General features: G+C 39.6%; 1 protein-coding gene across 1 annotated transcript; it reads right to left on the bottom strand.

Annotated features, from left to right (window-relative positions):
* Positions 1 to 354: 354 nt before the first annotated feature.
* LOC5505700 (anaphase-promoting complex subunit 5) lies at positions 355 to 17845 on the bottom strand. Its single transcript, XM_032374034.2, has 21 exons — positions 17453 to 17845; positions 16624 to 16703; positions 15816 to 15922; positions 15367 to 15547; positions 13293 to 13353; positions 12588 to 12689; positions 12101 to 12306; positions 8100 to 8181; positions 7348 to 7440; positions 6912 to 6979; positions 6379 to 6492; positions 5533 to 5722; positions 5144 to 5218; positions 4738 to 4859; positions 3887 to 3964; positions 3474 to 3527; positions 2837 to 2984; positions 2333 to 2402; positions 1236 to 1331; positions 950 to 1044; positions 355 to 524 (listed from the first exon to the last, which is right to left on the bottom strand). The coding sequence occupies exons 1-21, from the start codon at positions 17597 to 17599 to the stop codon at positions 402 to 404; spliced, it is 2292 nt and encodes a 763-aa protein (XP_032229925.2). The 5' UTR covers positions 17600 to 17845; the 3' UTR covers positions 355 to 401.
* Between the last annotated feature and the right edge of the window lie 63 nt (positions 17846 to 17908).

Consider the following 17908-nt stretch of genomic DNA (forward strand, 5'->3'; position numbering starts at 1 on the left):
CAATGGTTTATACTTTATTCTTCAAATCCAATAGAAATATATGATTGCCTAGCCGATGTAAAAATATGTTTTTTTCTTTGATGATAAAATGACAGTTGGCAAAGGCTCTATTGTATGAAGTCTTATTTTTCGCGCCGTATTACACAGCCTAGCAACAGTATTTTTACAGTATCTCTAATCTACATGATATAGAGTGATTTCAGTTAATCCGTGGGGAACAGTTACTGGCATACTACACGTTTACATATAGTAATACTAGTAAAATATTTTTTATTTTATATTTTTTATTTTCTCTATTGTTTTGTTTTGCTTTGTGTATGAAACACTGTATGTGTATAATGATAGCAAGAAACGCATCACTTCTATCTTTTATTGGTAAAATATTATATCCATTGCACCATTTACAAGCAACAGAAAGAGCGGCCTGCGGTATTCTTGACCAGCGGGTCCTGTAGCAATTTACAACACTCCGCGCTGTAGTGATTGCGTTCTTCTTGGTAACCAAGCTCATTATAGATTCGTGCCTAGAGATACAACAAAAAGATTAAGACATTTGAGAGATGGAACAGATCGTAGGGCATGTCGGGAAAGGGTGATCTCGGGGCATGCTGAGAACGAAATATTGTGGGGCATGCTGGGAAGTATTATCGACGTTTTTTTAAAAATGATAATCAAAATCAGAAGCATCATAAGCAGCGTCACGAGCATCATCATCATCATCATCATCATCATCATCATCATCATCATCATCATCATCATCATCATCATCATCATCATCATCATCATCATCATCATCATCATCATCATCATCATCATCATCATCATCATCATAAATCCACTATCATTCACATTATCCTAAAACTACCATCACCACCAGCACAACCGTGTTGTTACCCTCTTAAAATAAGCCTCTACTGGTGCCTCTAATACTACTTAGTTGTCATTGTACCTGGTAGTAAAGTAAGTCGCAGATCCTCTGCATCGCTCGCAGTTTCCTGAATCCCTCGAGCGCGCGAGCTAGAGTGGGCAGCGCGGACAACAACGCTGGGTTTGAAGAAAGAAATCAGACAGAGTTATAAAAGAAAAGTATTAAGGGTCTAAGGGGTACGCACATGTGCTGTGGGGAAATATGATTGTAGGAACTTTTTAGAATCTGAATCCGACTTGCGTGACATAATCTGAATCCGACTTGCGTGACATAATCTTACAGAGTGTCTCGAGCTACGGTAACGTACTAGATTTTCTCTTCTCATTGGCTCCTTCAGGCGAATGTGCAGCAACTTCGCACTTGACGAGAAGAAACAAGGCACAGCTTTGCGTATACAGTGAGCCTGAGGATGAGAAACAAGTAATAAAGTAAAAGGATTTGGTAACAGTTAGAAGAGCAGTTACCATTACAAGACTAGCAGACATAACAAACAACCACAATCAACAACATTGGTGTGGGTAGTATTTATTACAAAAGAACATCACCAAAGACAAAGTCAACAGCACACAACAAGAACAACAACAACAGTACTGACAACAACTACAACAAAAATAGCATCAACAGAAGCAGCGACACATAAGACAGGTATCAGCCAAAAGCGCACAACAACAAAAACAGCAGTGTCAACAATATGGTCCCTAAACATAATCGCCCTAAGGGACAGAACAGAGCTATTTTGATGTAACAGAGTATAGAAAAAAAAGTACAATTTGCATTTTGAATTACAAAACGAGGGTATGGGTTTACTTGCGGCCGTCAGACAATATTTTGCGACAGGTATCAGCCAAAAGCGCACAACAACAAAAACAGCAGTGTCAACAATATGGTCCCTAAACATAATCGCCCTAAGGGACAGAACAGAGCTATTTTGATGTAACAGAGTATAGAAAAAAAAGTACAATTTGCATTTTGAATTACAAAACGAGGGTATGGGTTTACTTGCGGCCGTCAGACAATATTTTGCTCATTTTTAGTCAAAACTTGAAGCTAGACATCCTGTTTGAAGGGGCTTGAAATGCGATGTTTGGAAAAAGACGGCTGTAAACAAAGTCACGCCATGAATTCAAAATTAACACGAAATGGCTGTGGCCATCACACCAGACAGCGGTGAAAAAAAAGCTTTCAATGAAAATAAGCATCTTTTGACAAAGAAACTTTCTGGCTGATTCGTTTTTTTCTGGCTGGAGCACTGAAAAGGTTGCTTTTTGTTGTTCTTATTTTGCCGCCAAAAAACGGAGCGCGAGTTTGCCACCCGAAAAGTCGCATGATTTCTTAATGCAAGTCGCCTTGGTCGCAAGTCGCCCTGGAAAACGGCCTATTTATAGCTAGAGTAAATGTACTTACCGTGTGCGAGTATCTGTACCATGTTGGACTTGACAAGTTCTAACGCTTTGCCTGGCAATCCCAAAAGCAGCTGCAAAAAGACCATTTCAGTGCTTAGATTCTTGGGCGACATCAACAGTGACGTCATCGAAGGCAGGGGGCCAAGGGGTTGTCGTTTGTTAACACTGATTTAGACAGCACGACTTAGTCGTATGCGACCTGCGTACGACATGTCTTAGCACTGAATTACACACTACGACTTTCATAGTTGAGCATCGTAGCGGAGTCGTAGGCTGATTTACACTCTACGACTCGAGTTGTAGAGGTGTAGAGGGCAAGTCGCATACGACTAACTCGTAATATCTTTATCAGCCTTTAAGTGCTTCCGGGAAAATCTGTAATTAAAAGACGTAGCCTAAAATACTTTGACCACCACTATCATTTATATGCATTATCATACCAGAGGTCCGATTAAAATTTCTAAATTACGACATTTCAAGACCTCTCCATCAATGTTTCTTTTACCTGTAACTGAGCGATGAGAAGCGAAGCGCGCGCAGCAGACTCGGTCTGGTAATGAGCACCCGCGAGCGTCAAGCAGTCGATTAAATGGGTCAGGGCAGAGAGAGGATTCCCCGATAAGATATACAGCTGCGCTAGTGCTAAGAGTACGCTGAAAACAATACAACATGTGATTGGTACAAAACTGGCTTATTTCCAATCAATGATAATCTGAGAGGACTCCCAAACAAGGGGTAAATTTGAGGAGATTCCTTAACAAAGGGTAGTTTCAAAGGTAATTCCGAATAACGAATAGATTTGAGGGGATTCCCCAACAAAGGATGAATGTGAGGGGATTTAAAAACAAGGGATAGATGTGAAGAGATTCAGTGACAAAGGGAAGATTCAAAGGGAATCCCGAACGACAAATAGATTTGAGGTGATTCCCCAACAAAGGTTAATGTGTGGGGATTCGCAAACAAGATACATGCCAGGAGATTCCCTATCAAATGAAAGATGTAAAGGGATTCTCCAATAAAGAACATATGGGGGGGGGGGGGAATTCCCCAGCAAGAGATAGATGTGAAGGGGTTTCCAACAAGGGATAGACATATGGAGATTCCAAAACAAAATAATACGGAATCCCTGATGGTGTACATACTGTAAGTGTAGCTCTGCTGCTGAGTATTTCCCTTCGTTCAGACTGACCATCTTACTGTGCACAGAGAAGGGCAACATATCAGTTCGCTCATTCAAACAGCATGCTTAAAGGCATACACTTATTAGCCAAGGTAATTCAGTTAAGTTCAATTTATAGTTCCCTGGTAAGGGAAAAAGACACCGTACCTAGTGTCAATATCGGGAAAAAAAGAGATGGAGTAATAAGCCCCCTCTCTCTATCAAGCGCACCTCCTAATAAGCTCCACCTCTATGCGACAAAAAAAAGTCGCCCCTGGGTTTATTAGAGCTTTTATTGTAGTGAGGTGATGGTGGTAGACTCGCTAGGCTGAGTTTCAGGGCCTTATTTCATTCCTTATGAAGTAAATAAAATCGCCTGATACTTGGCTTACACACCTGCACTTCTCTTGAATGCTGAGTAGCAGAGTGTGCGCCTCAGAGAAGCGCCCCTCGAGCAGCATGTTCACAGCAGTTCTACAAGTATTAATGCAGTTAGCACACTGAAAAAAGAAAGCGAACGAGCAAAAAAAAGTAGAATGACCTTCTGTTTTCTTCAACAAACTTTTTCATTTGTTGCGAGACGAGTAGAATGATTTCGTTGCTCGTATTAGCGTACATAAACTGGCGGAGGCATTATCTTGTTGTGAATTGGTGCTTTTGAGGGGAGGGTTGTCCAATACTTTGGAAAATTTATGCATGGCTTTGCCTGAAATGGAGGCCACTGGAGCGTATGAGAAAATGAAGTAAAACAATGGAAGGGACAATGCCATGCATACATTTGTCAAAGTATTGAACTAGTGCGGTACTCCCCCCACCTTGGCCGCCAAGTGGGTCACTTTTTATTGAAGTATCGTCAAATACTATCCTTTTCTATATGATATTCATCATAAAGACGGTGGCCACTTGAAGCGGCATTGTCACCAGAGAGAGACAAAAGAATATATTAGAGTCTGCGCTATTTAACAGGCCATCCGCTCTGAATTATCAATCACACCCTCAAAGAAACTTCCAATAGACACACTGCTTTCACAATTTTGAAATATTGTTCGCGTTTTCCGTTAAAAATAATCGGAGATTGTCACGTACTGTGACCGACCGGAAGAAAATTGATGGCGATGCGGCTTTAAAAAGATAAAATAACACATTGCAGCACACCCAAACGCAAACAGATCACAAAAAGGCCAGGGTAAGTATAGCAAGTGTATGATGTCATCTAAGAGGGTCACGGTCGAGTAGGGACTGGGCACCTGTATCTGGCTTGCTGGGTGTCCAGGCCTGCTATTTGTTTGGCAGCTTCCTGTGCCTTGTCTTGATTGCCTTGAATGACTGCGGCGTCGTGAGAAATGATCGCCTCAGTCACCATCCATATCTGAAATAAAGATTGTCTAAAATTGAAACAGATAGGATGATACGCTAAAAGCCCCAGGATTTTTATTTATTATTTTTCTGTTTTAAGTGCTCTATGATTTCCAACAGAGACATAACTCAGTCAGTCACTCTAGTTAAATTGCAAACCTACCAAATTGATTGGTTAAAAAATGCCAAAGGGTTTGCTTGGAAAGAAGAAGCAAACATATTTGTTTGCTTTATATCTATCTGCAAGGATAAAAAAATAACCAACTGCCAACATTACCATGAATAAAGAAAGGTCACCTTTGAAAGATTTGTAGGCTTTGGAAAGTTCTGTTTGCAGAATTGAATGATTTCTTGAGACTCGTCATACAGGCCCTGGCCAAGAATATGCCTCATTAGTAAGCACTGACACCATTGGAAAACAAAACAACAACAATCAAAAAAACAACAACAGCAAAAACAGGTGAATGGCTAAGCTCTTTTCTAGAATCACGATATCAGACTGATTAATTATCAAAGACGTAATACTTTGTCATTATGTCAGAACTTTTTTGTAATTTTTTTTCGTTGTCCAGGTTAATTGAGAATTTTAAAACTTTGTTTAACTTCCAAGAATGCATGGAGATTGTATTTGAATTATATTTTGTGGAAGGAGTGAAAATCGCCCATGAGTCTTTGCAAACTTTTACCTGATCTGCATAGACCTTGGCCAGGTTACACAACGATAAACACCGTGCTTCACCATCTTGCATGTCAGACTGCTGACCAGTTAGACTGCTGACTTGTGTGTCTGAAGGCTTGTGTGTGGTACCGCTGGTGTGACTGCATGTGGGCGCATTGCGGTAAAGCACCATTTGACTGAACACACTGGACATACGGCTGGAAGAATAAGTTAACAACAAATAATAACAATAACAAATAATACCAGATTTATTGGTTTTTTTTTTAAATTGAAAAATTAATATGTTTGAATTAGTATGCTTTAAGGCCTGGTTCATATGGTTTAATCCTGTTGTGCTGATTTCCATAGTAGTTGTTTATCTCTGTCGGCCAAAAACTTATTAACGAGGTGTTTTTGATTCTGTGCATGAATTGGGGACTTTGGCTTGCAGTACGACTGGCGTCTCCACAGTTTAATACCAACCCAAGCCTCATTCTGGTATGCCAAACTGAACTGTCTTTCAGTGCCGATTTTTAAGATGTAAAGACCATTTTCTTTGAATACATGCTGTATTGTGGCAAATCCCAGCAGATGGCCATGGGGCTCTTGGATGGGGAGACTTTTTTTGGAATCACAAATTCAGACTTTTTAGTACAAACTGTATTCTCTAGATAGGTATTCTTAGATAAGCGTCCTAAAAGCCAAGCACCACAAGCAAGATTTGATTATTCAAATGAAAGATCAGTGTCTCCAACAGCTGCTTACCATCTAAAAAAGGATGATTTCTGTGATATTTACCTTCCACCCCTGGCAGGGTCTTACTGTTTAGTTGGATTTCCCACCCATCCCCCTCCCATGGTCTTACTATTCTTACCTTTTACCATACAGTTGCCAGACTGCAGCCCTTGTGGCAAATGTGGTTTCTGTAAGATCTTGTAGCGAGTTTTGAGAGTTGATGGTACTGATGGTAGACAGCACCTGCAATACTCTATGAACAGGTTTCACAATTTTAATATAAAACAGAAAACAAACTTTTTATAGAAAAGACTCTAACAAAAATTAAAGGCAATAGTGGCCATCAAAAAATGAAACTGGTGGTGGTGGGGAGGGGGAGGGGGGTTCAAAGCCACGCCCATTCTGGTAACCGCCTTATAGTTTCAGAGGGAAAAAAGGGGGAGCATGCCTCCTTCTGGTCCCAATGGGTACTACGGTACTGTTACTCTTTGCCTGACTTTACAAGGCGTAACTAGCTAGACAAATTGCAAACAAGACTGCTGTAAACTCAGCATTGCTGGCAAATTGTACAAAATAACCCAACACAGATATCCCTCACTCTGTCTCCATCTTCTCAATGGGAACATTCAGCAGCGGCATAGAGTTATTGTGCCATTTTATACTGGTACTCACTTTGGGGGCGGCATTCCCACATGCACATCATGCAGAGTCTGGGTCAACATGCTAAGAGATGTCATGTACTGCAGAAACAACAACATCAACAAGCTTGTAACCTTGTAATGCCTAGTGCACACTAGTGACATAAAGACGTAACAACATAGGTGCGCACACTCTTTTAGGCCCTACTTGACTTCACTCAAGCTTATTTTCCTTGATATACACATATTTCAAAATGATATGATGCCAATAGAATTACCAACTGGATGAATCTTTAAAAATTCATATAACCCACCTAGTATTTTCCTAATCGTGGCAACAACTGGTCATTTTTTATTTAGGTTTGAATTCAAAAGGTGTTGGCTGTGGGTGGTCCAATCCCTTTTAGTGAGAGATTGTACAAAGAACACATAGTACATAGTTTTTTTTATATTGCAGGAGGTAAAAATACCGGTAGTTTGAGTTCTTTCGCCCTGGTTACAGATCTATCAAGAAGTTCTGAAGCTTGTGTACTGCCTTCTTGTTCAAGGTGATACAGCAATAGCTAGAGGGGAACATGATATTAGTTACACAAAACTAAACTCTACGAATTAGCACCAATGCATGACCAGCAGTTCAAACAGTCACCATAATCACATTCATGACCATGATCAAAATCGAAATCACCCTTTTCATTATCATAATCAGGTATCATTTCCATTATTGTATTGAGCATAATTATAACCAAATCTATAATCTTCTAGCCATATTTATCATCAACACAAAATTTATCATCATCACAATAATCATGACACCATATCTATCATCATTACCATAAATAAAACCATATCTATCATCATCATCATTATTATCATAACCATATTTGATCATAATCATTACCATAACCATATTACTTGCCATCACCATCACCAAAATCATGACCAAATTTATCAGCAGCAGCAGCAGTAGCATAATCATTACCATATTTATAATAAACACTATAACTGTATAATAATTAGTCATAGTAAAATCACCCTCCTTCCCACCATCAGTCCACGCATCTGTATTAACAGAGGAAAGACTGAGCAGACAGTGCTCCATCACTCATTAATAACAAAGGAAGGACTCACCAGACCGTGCTCCATCACTCATCATTAATTACAGAGGAAGGACTCACCAGACAGTGCTCCATCACTCATCATTAATTACAGAGGAAGGACTCACCAGACAGTGCTCCAAGCAGACATGGTCATCTTTCTCCTGTGCCATGTTGATGGCTTCCTGTAGGGCTAGCAAGGCTTCTTTTCTGAGAAGAAAATGCAAAATTAAGGGTTAATCAAGACTGGTATCTCAAATTTAACCCCTGGTATATCATTTCATATTTTACATAACAAAAGCTTTTATCATTTTTGAAAACATAATTATTATGTATTTATATATATACAGTATTACATATGTTGTAACAATGGAATAGAGCTCTTTTTACATTTCAATTATCATTTTTGAAAACAAAATCATTCATATATAATGTATGAATTATTTTTATGGTTACTGTACAACAGAGCCATGCTAAACAATGGATCGGATTTAAAAATGATTAAAGCTAATTTCATCCGTCATTTCATACAAAACCAACAAATTAAAGGATAGCACTGTCCCTGATGTACCGAGTACCCATGCCCCCATGGGCTCCCCCTAATGACCACGCCCCTGATTAACACGTGTCCCTGTGAACTCACATGATGATCACGCCTCTATTGTTTGCATGTCCAATAAACATACACACCTAATATGACCACGCCCCTGATTAACACATGTCCCAATGGATGCCCGTGATGACCACGCCCTTTATGTGACTGCTTCGAAAGTCATGTGTCATACATCACCATGTCCCTATTAACACCCATGGTGACCACACCCCTAATGCACCCATGTCGCTATTAACACCTATGGTGACCACAACCCTGATGTACCCATGTCCCTATTAACACCCATGGTGACCACACCCCTGATGTCCCTATTAGTCCTGTAGCTTAGTGTTTCAATCTATACATAGCGGACAAAAGCACCAAACTTGGCACAAAGATAGTCAAGAGGATGCTAATTAATATTGAGACCGGTGCCCACCGGTTCCACTTGAGGATTTCGTGTAGTAACGGAATAAAAATTAGAAAAAAAGCGTCAATCACGGGCTTCCTGTGGTGAAATTTAAAAGACCTTATATTTCCAAAACTAAGGCGATATATCTGATTGTTTTAATCTAGTTGGGGAAATATAATCCTATTTGTTAATATTTCAAGATAAAACTGTCGTCGGCTGCATTAAAACTCTTTATCTAAGAGAAAATGTTTTCAAGGCTAGACCCAATCCCCCTCACGGTTATCCAAGATGGCGGCTTATATTGGCATAATATACGCTGTAAGTACCTCATAAAATCGTGTGTTTTAGGTGAAAAAAGGCTCATACTTTATGTATCAAGGACTTACAATGTCAATAACCTACTAAATATGAACTTTTGTCTTGAATTTAAATATATTTCTTTTAAATCTGGTATTATTGCAATTATCGGGTATTTTGACGTTGGCTACAAAGAGGTAGAGATGGATTTAATAGGGGGCTTTGTAAGTGTCTGACACCTAGACACCACAGAAAAACGAGATGCTTTAGATATGCCTCCTCAATCAAAGTTATTAGTTTGTGAATCTTTTCTTGAGAATATTTAAGGATTTAGATGTTTTGCAGAAGAAAAATCTGTAGAAACTCTTTGTCGCAAAATGGCACAGACAAATTTGACAAATTTGCGGTATTAATGCTCGAAAGCCTTTAAGACAAAAAAAAGGTGACTGCTTATTTCTCCCTACGTGTGCATTATAGTGTAGAGGTTGAACGTATCGCATGCTTTTAACAGGATAGCAACCAACCTCCAACGAATCGCCGCAGCAATAGAGGACTATGTGTTTAACTTAAAGATGTCTTAATGATGACCTCAGGGTTGGAAAAAGCCGTGGGGCATAAGTAAAGGAAAGGTTTCCAGGAAGCGAGAGAGGATGACAAAAAAGGTGCAGAGCTTTTGTTAGGCTTATAGAATATAATATATTATCAGAATATATAAGTGGAAGCTGATGAAAATGGTACGTACCTTTTTTGTGATGTCCAAGCTCCACAATGCGCATGAGACACGCTTGGGAGATTTCGGGAATGAGAAATCCTTTAACCAATTTTTACTAAAGGACAGAGTTTTAGAGGCTTTTTCTAAGGCGCACGATCAGTGATCGGCGGATCGTTATTGTAATAAAAGGGAAAAAAGTCATTCTGAAATAAACTGAAAGAGTCTTTAGAATGATGCGGGTACGCTAGCTTGTGTGCAAGTTCCGTTGGGATTTCTTTTCCAAACAGAAGATTTTTCCTTCGACGGTGCTATAAACAAGTGTACAAAAACTCTAGTGTAAACGGTACTAGCGTCAACCTTAGGAGGACACGTTTAGGCCCAAACCTGACGTAAGCCAGAATTATTCTATGTAAGTTATAAACGATCAGATGGTTTTGAGCGCCATATCCGTAAACTCCAGCCACCACTGGCCGCTTTGGCCCGTAACTAGCATGGGGAAGAGCGAGGCTCTCGCCTCGGAAACAATTGTGATAATTTGATTTAAAAAATAACATAGGGCCGTAATGGAAAGATAAACAAATAATCCCGGTTGTCATGATATATTTTATCAACGCACAACAGGCTATAAAAAATCTCCCTCATCCGTAGCTGATATTTTCCTGGTGACGGGCCTATTAATTACAGCCGCGCTGGTTGATTCAAAGCTCTGTAACCCTTAATATAATGCTTAGACAGCTCATTGAAAGAAAATTTCTGGTGAAATTCATGTGCACCACCTATTGTGCTTATTTGATGGACGGAAATCAGTCATATTATTATTATATTTGTATGTTAGCAAGAGGGATGTAAAAAAAGGCCGCGCAGAGCCTGGGTTCAGTAGATTTCCTTCTTCTTCAAATGTAGCTTTTTTATAGCTATTTATGCGGGTTTTTTTTTCGGAATTCGATAGAGTACAGCTCAAATGATAGAAAACGTTTTCAAATATGTGCATTTTTATCTTTTTTGCCTCATGAAAAGGTATGAAAATCTCACCGCAGGGTACCCGCAACACCAGATTTCTAAAAAAAAAAGAATTGCTCTTTATCTATGGATCCGCTAATGGTACCCGTGGGCACCGTTCTCAATATTAATTACCATCTCATAGGCTATAATTATACTAAGTTTGGCGCTTTTGTCCGCTGTGTATAGACAGCTACCCAACTATATTAACACCCATGGTGACCACACCCCTAATGTACCCATGTCCCTATTAACACCCATGGTGACCACACCCCTGATGTACCCAAGTCCCTATTAACACCCATGGTGACCACACCCCTGATGTACCCATGTCCCTATTAACACCCATGGTGACCACACTCCTGATGTACCCATGTCCCCATTAACACCCATGTTGACCACACCCCTAATGTACCTATGTCCCTATTAACACCTATGGTGAACACACCCCTGGTGTACCCATGTCCCTATTAACACCCATGTTGACCACACCCCTAATGTACCCATGACCCTATTAACACCCATGTTGATCACACCCCTAATGTACCCATGTCCCTATTAACGCCCACGGTGACCACATCCCTAATGTACCGATGTCCCTATTAACCCCCATGGTGACCACACCCCTGATGTACCCATGTCCCTATTAACACCTATGGTGAACACACCCCTGGTGTACCCATGTCCCTATTAACACCCATGTTGACCACACCCCTAATGTACCCATGACCCTATTAACACCCATGTTGACCACACCCTAATGTACCAATGTCCCTATTAACACCCACGGTGACCACATTCCTAATGTACCCATGTCCCTATTAACACCCATGGTGACCACACCCCTGATGTACCCATGTCCCTATTAACACTCATGGTGACCACCCCCGTTGTACCCATGTCCCTATTAACACCTATGGTGAACACACCCTTTATGTACCCATATTCCTGTGAACTTCCATGGTGATCACACCCCTTGTGTACCCTTGTCCCTATTAACACCCATGGTGACCACGCCCTTAGCATACCCATATCCCTGTGAACAAGCACATTGTGTAAAGCCCAGATTTAGAGTACCCACTTTCCACCAGACCTAGACTGACCACGCCCTGTGTACCTGTGTCCCAGTCTGCTGTGTAAGGCCGCAAGGTTCATGGCAGCATATCTAAAGCTCTGTCCCTTCTCCTCCATAACCTCTGCACCCTCTATAGCCGGCTTGGAGCTGGCTTTATTCCCCTGTTGCTGGTCAAAGTATTGATGCAGGCTGTCAACAGTTTGCTTGTATTCTCCAACTCGCAGGCAGTTCAGGTAGCTCAAGTAGTGCTGGTGAAGGAAGGACAAACAGTACAAAAATTTAGTTCACATTGGCAGTTATTTATTTCGATAGAACATTCATGTTCTCCTCGAGTTAAAATGCCTCCCATCCTTATTCTCTTCATCTGTTGGTTTGATGCATAATTCTTCTGTATATTTGTAAAAGCTTTTCAACATGGATTTGTTTTTTATGCTTATTTGCTTATTTATTTGGGCCCATAAAAGCTCTGTGGGGTATCCCAAAAGTGCAACCAAAAACTCTAACATTGCCTTCCCTGTTGACAACTTACAGTCTCTGGGATATCGTTGGATGCTCTCTGCAGCTGGGAAATTTTGCTTTGAAGTTCTTGTGGGGGCAATGCCTGTGATTCATTACTTTGAATGGCTGAGGCCTAACACAAATAAAACACAGTATATTATGATGCCATGTTGCAAAAAGATCCACTTAATGATAATTGATGATTTCACTGCCTTTGCTAGTTTGGATATGCAGTAAGGGCACCTGGTTCAAACCCAATCTCCCTCAATAGAGGTCTAATGGAGGAGATTGTCAGGTGAAGTGGGAGACCAAGAAAAACAGGGGAAGAGGCTGTTAATGAAACATGAAAGAGTCTAGTCTGTAGTCTGGTCTGGAAGGTGAATCAGTATCCATGGAAAAGAGATATGTGCAATAATCATGTAGCATCACAAACCTGTTCATCAGTGTTTGGGTATGATCTTAAGGAACAATAAAGTATTCCCCTGCAGAGCTGTACCTAGTGTCAGTCTACCTCCCTAAGAGCATGGTTTTTTTCACGTTTTACAGAAAAGCTTATAGATTGACCATAAGGATGGCGGTTTAGCAGACTAAAGTAACAATGAAGTTACTTTTAGGAGAAAATAATTCTGCAAAAGTAAACCTTGAGGTAGGATAAGTAATTTGGCTATCTAGCATTTATGGAATTAGGAATAATAGAAGTAGTGTCTGGCCACCACTGCAAGTTGCTTTGACACACCTGACTTGAGAGGAAGAACTCAGCTTGTCTGCTTGATGAGCTAATAAAGGACATGAAATCACTGGGAAAAGATTTGAACATGGTTAATACTGCTTTTTTTTCTAATAGTAGTAATGACTGAGTTATATTTGCTAAAATTTTCCTGTTATTGAAATTTATTCTGCAAATGGCAACAATAAACTAATCTGCAAATTAATATGATGGTGATGATGTGTGATGATGGTGACATTGACAATCATACACTGTACTACACACCTATTCTAAATAAGATAATACACCAAAAACTGGAAATCGACTCTGTCAAAGTTTCGTCCTTAATAAGACTTCTTCAGGGCAGACTCATTGGGTGTATTGTATTCATTGTTCTGGTATGAGATCGCGACAGTTTGGGCTTTTTGATTCTATTCCTATTCTAAATAAGGTTGCACTTGGACACAGAATCCATGGGCCGGTTCCTGGAAGGCCGATTAACTTAACCCTCAATCAGCGCCTAATCCCGGGTTAAAATCCGCTAATCGTAGGTTAGCTAACCGACGGATAACTCACCATTCCCGAAAGACAAGTAATCCCCCAAATTACTAACCCTGGATTAAACGAGTGAAAAACTGGTTTGAGGAGTAAAATTCACACAGGGTACCCAGTATATCAACAGAAAGCAACTTAAATTTACCTTTGGTGATTTTATTTTCGCAGAAAAGCCCCAAAACACCTCTACATCACCTGTAATTACCTCCATTTCATGGCCAAAAAAGTGTCATTTGCAGGATTCAAGTTGATGCGTGACACTAGTGAGACAGATTCATTTCAAGTATAAATTTCATGTAACTTTCTGTCTGTCCCAGCACAATTTTCAATTCAGCATCGCAACGAAGGTCACATAATAAAGCGAAATGTTAGGATATTAGATCCCTACATTGTTTTGTCTTTTTTTGTCGACAACTTTATTTTATGAAGCTTTAGTTCTACTACAAAGTTTGGGAGGCCTGTGTTACGCCAACTAAACAGTGGGTTAGCGAGTTAACCCACCTCGCGAGCAGGGTTAGATTTTACCTCCAAACTGACCCAGAGTTAGCGCTAACGAGCGTTTCGGGAACAGAACTAATCCGGGGGTAAAAATTTAATCATGGGTTAGGGTTAATTTAACCCTGGGTTAGCGCTAATTGGCTTTCCAGGAACCGGCCCCAGGTATTGTAACCCCAAGTCCTTCATGGGTATCAAAATTGATAAAAAAATAAGTGTGAATAAAGCGTGAATTATACAGGTAAACTGAACTATACAGTTATTTCAATAAGGTTGCACTTAGACACAGAGAATCCAGGTGTTGTAACCCCCAGTCCTTCATGGGTATCAAATTGATAAAAATAAGTGTGAATAAAGCGTGAATCATACACAGGTAAACTGAACTATACAGTTATTTCAAATAAGGTTGCACTTAGACACAGAGAATCCAGGTGTTGTAACCCCCAGTCCTTCATGGGTATCAAATAGATAAAAAACAAGTGTGAATAAAAACAAACACAGCTGGTTTAGAAAGCTTTATCATTCTTGTTTATGTAGCTCTAAATGTTCACATGGCATTTAGAGACCAGCACTCAGCCATTTATATGTTACCTATAAACAACTGCAGGTTACAATACACCGATTCGCGGGTGCAACCTAAATTGAAAAAGGTGTATACAAATATGGCAGGAATTTTTGGTTTCTGTTGATAATGTGATTAATGTTGGACGTCACAGTTGTTGTTTATGACGTTGGTTATGCTGTCGATAAGGACAACAGAAAAATGGCATAAAGATACTGTAGAAGTAGATAGTACAGTAGTTCAGGTGACAATGATAGGGAGCATTTCAGGCCTATAGACAGGAGGGAGGGGATCAATGGCTTAAATGACTACCCCATACTTGATTGGGAGGTCAGCTAAAACTACCATGGCAAGTACTGTAACACTACGAACTAGGACAAGATACTGAAAAGCAGATGTTTCATTAAATAAATATAAAGCAAATTATTGGTCAAAATCCTTGCCATGGGTCTGACATGTCAAAACTCTTTCACAAGAATATTATCTTGTCACCTTTTGTGATCTTGTTTATCTTCCATGTGCATCTCATTTTCAGTACACTCCAGGCTTTCGTCCATACAGTCAACATCAGGCTTAGCACTAGACATGTATCTCTCAAACAAAGTGAAGAAGTGAGCAATCTGACTGAAGGTCATTCGATGGTACAGCAGCCCCACTCTCCGAGCAAAGAGACCTGCAAAGACAGAAAAGTGGGGGAAATTCAACTGCTCTATTCCAATTTTTCTCAATTCAACTCCTCTATTCCAAGTTTAGTGGGATACTGCACATTAGCTAGAGCAATGTAATAAAGACAGAATATTTTAACTTTATTTTTATTTTATCATCAACTTCCTACATTTTTTGTTAAAATCAACCTTTATCTTTATTTATCTGTATTTATTTAATGTTTGGAAAGCTACCTAAGCAAAATAAACTCAGAATTTTTTAGAAATGCCACTTACCAAATAGACTTTCCTTATATATAGCATTGTCATCAGCGCACAGTTCATCAATAGCCTTAAAGAATTCCACCACCCCAGATGAGCCATTCTCATACACTTGTTCTAGTCTGAAATAAACCATGCACAATAGTAGAAATTGCCAGCTTAATGTAGCTTGTTAATCATGATAAACTTAAATGAATGTAGCTTGTTACTCATGATAAACTTAAATAAATGTAGCTTGTTACTCATGCTAAACTTTAAATGAATGTAACTTGTTACTCATAATAAACTTAAATTAAATGCTCAAAAATTATTTAACCCCTATCATGTTTGGGGGTATTGGTACTTCCCTTGAGATATAATTCGGGGGTAGCATCCCATAATTACCACACCCGTTATGACAGTTTGATTTACTACAGGTGCATAGCCAGAATTTCCAAGAACTCTTGAAAAGAAAATACTGTTCCACTGTTTGTTGGTCAAGGGGCATAGAAAAAGGGGGGAGGGGAGGGGTGGGTAGATGTGCTCCCTGAACACACCTCTTACTACATGTCTATAGACTATTGACTGCCTGTGTAGAATCTCTTGGGTCTGTGTCATGCAAATTTAACAAGTACAGTATACAAGAGAACCTCCTTAAAATGGATCCATACACTCTTTGTGCCAGACGCTTTTCCAAAGTCCTGATTTTAAATTCTTCAGTCAAACTCCATAAATAAAACCATACAACAGACATTTTTTTAAGGCCCAGGGGTTCAGTCAGCTGGAGGTTCCAATGGAACTGCAATTCTTGGCATATGGCTAATATGGCTTCTCAAGAACATACCTGTTCACTAAGAGTGACGGCAGCTCCTTGTCAATTTGTCCCAGTTGGTGACAGAGTTCTGTGATGCCCATGTCAGGAGCCTGAAAGAAATTCAGATGTGAAGTTGATAAAACAGTGTTATGTGTGATTTGCCATATTAGACTCTAGATTAGATCTATAAACAGAATGACTAGACTATAGTGTATGGACAAACTGTACAGGTACAGTAGATGGACTAGAAAAGAATCATGAAAAGGGGTGGATAATACTGATAATTTTCAATAAAATCATCAAAATGGAAGTGAGGGATGGCTACTGAATCCAAACTTGCACTGATATTATTATGGAGGAACTGGTCTATGAAGAAAATGAAGACAGCTTGTTAGTCAAGCTCAAGAAGCCAGACAAAGGAAACCCTCAGGGTTTTTTTATCAGTAATAATAATAAGCTAATTAACAAAATCAGTTAATGCAACAGAGACAATTGTAGGTATTGATCTCTAGATGGATGCAAAGCTACAAAATTGTGATTTATTGTGTTTCTAAATTATGGACTACTACAATCAAAAACTAAAACCAAACCTGCCATCTCAGGGCAATGTATTCAACAGTCAGAGGTAACAAAAAAAAGAGTTTTTTTAAACTCAAAATTTGATTGATGGAGATGAGAAGCAGTTTTGGGGAATTTTTGACAAAAGTTCAAAGAAAATCACTAAAAACTATGGTACATACCAGAAAAACTTTATTTGAAAGACTGTTTAATTTCTACCCCTACCCCCCCCCCCCTATCCCCCGCCCTCCATACACACGTATACACACACGGCTACACAGCTATCTCTAAAAAAACATACTTGCAGTAGGTCAATCATCAAAAAAGATAAGCTATGACAACTTCTTGTCACACAGTTTTCAGGAGAGGACGTACACAACTCCCGCACTAGCGTAAGAAGCGCCAGTTTGTGTGGTGAAATCCATTCGTTCTTCGTTCGTCCCGTCATGACCTCAAAGACTAGAGATCTAGGAGACTTTTCTCTGGTTCTTCAATATAAGTTTCAAACTCTTTTCGACGTAGCGGTACTTTGTACTACATTTGCAGTTATAAAAGCTTGTAGCACACTTGATAGAAAGGAGGAGAATCTCTGAGGAACTAAAAAAATTAATGCGAAATCCAAACTTCGTCCTAAATGTTGTGCATCTCAAAATTGTATATTCAAAGATGGCGCCCTTGGAACAGCCTCAATCTAAAAACCAAAGGTAGCCAATTTTTTAATTAGAATTATTATTTTTCTTTTTATACAGCCATTATA

This window comes from Nematostella vectensis, chromosome 8 (genome assembly GCF_932526225.1).
Source record: "Nematostella vectensis chromosome 8, jaNemVect1.1, whole genome shotgun sequence".
In the NCBI taxonomy this organism is placed as follows: domain Eukaryota; kingdom Metazoa; phylum Cnidaria; class Anthozoa; order Actiniaria; family Edwardsiidae; genus Nematostella; species Nematostella vectensis.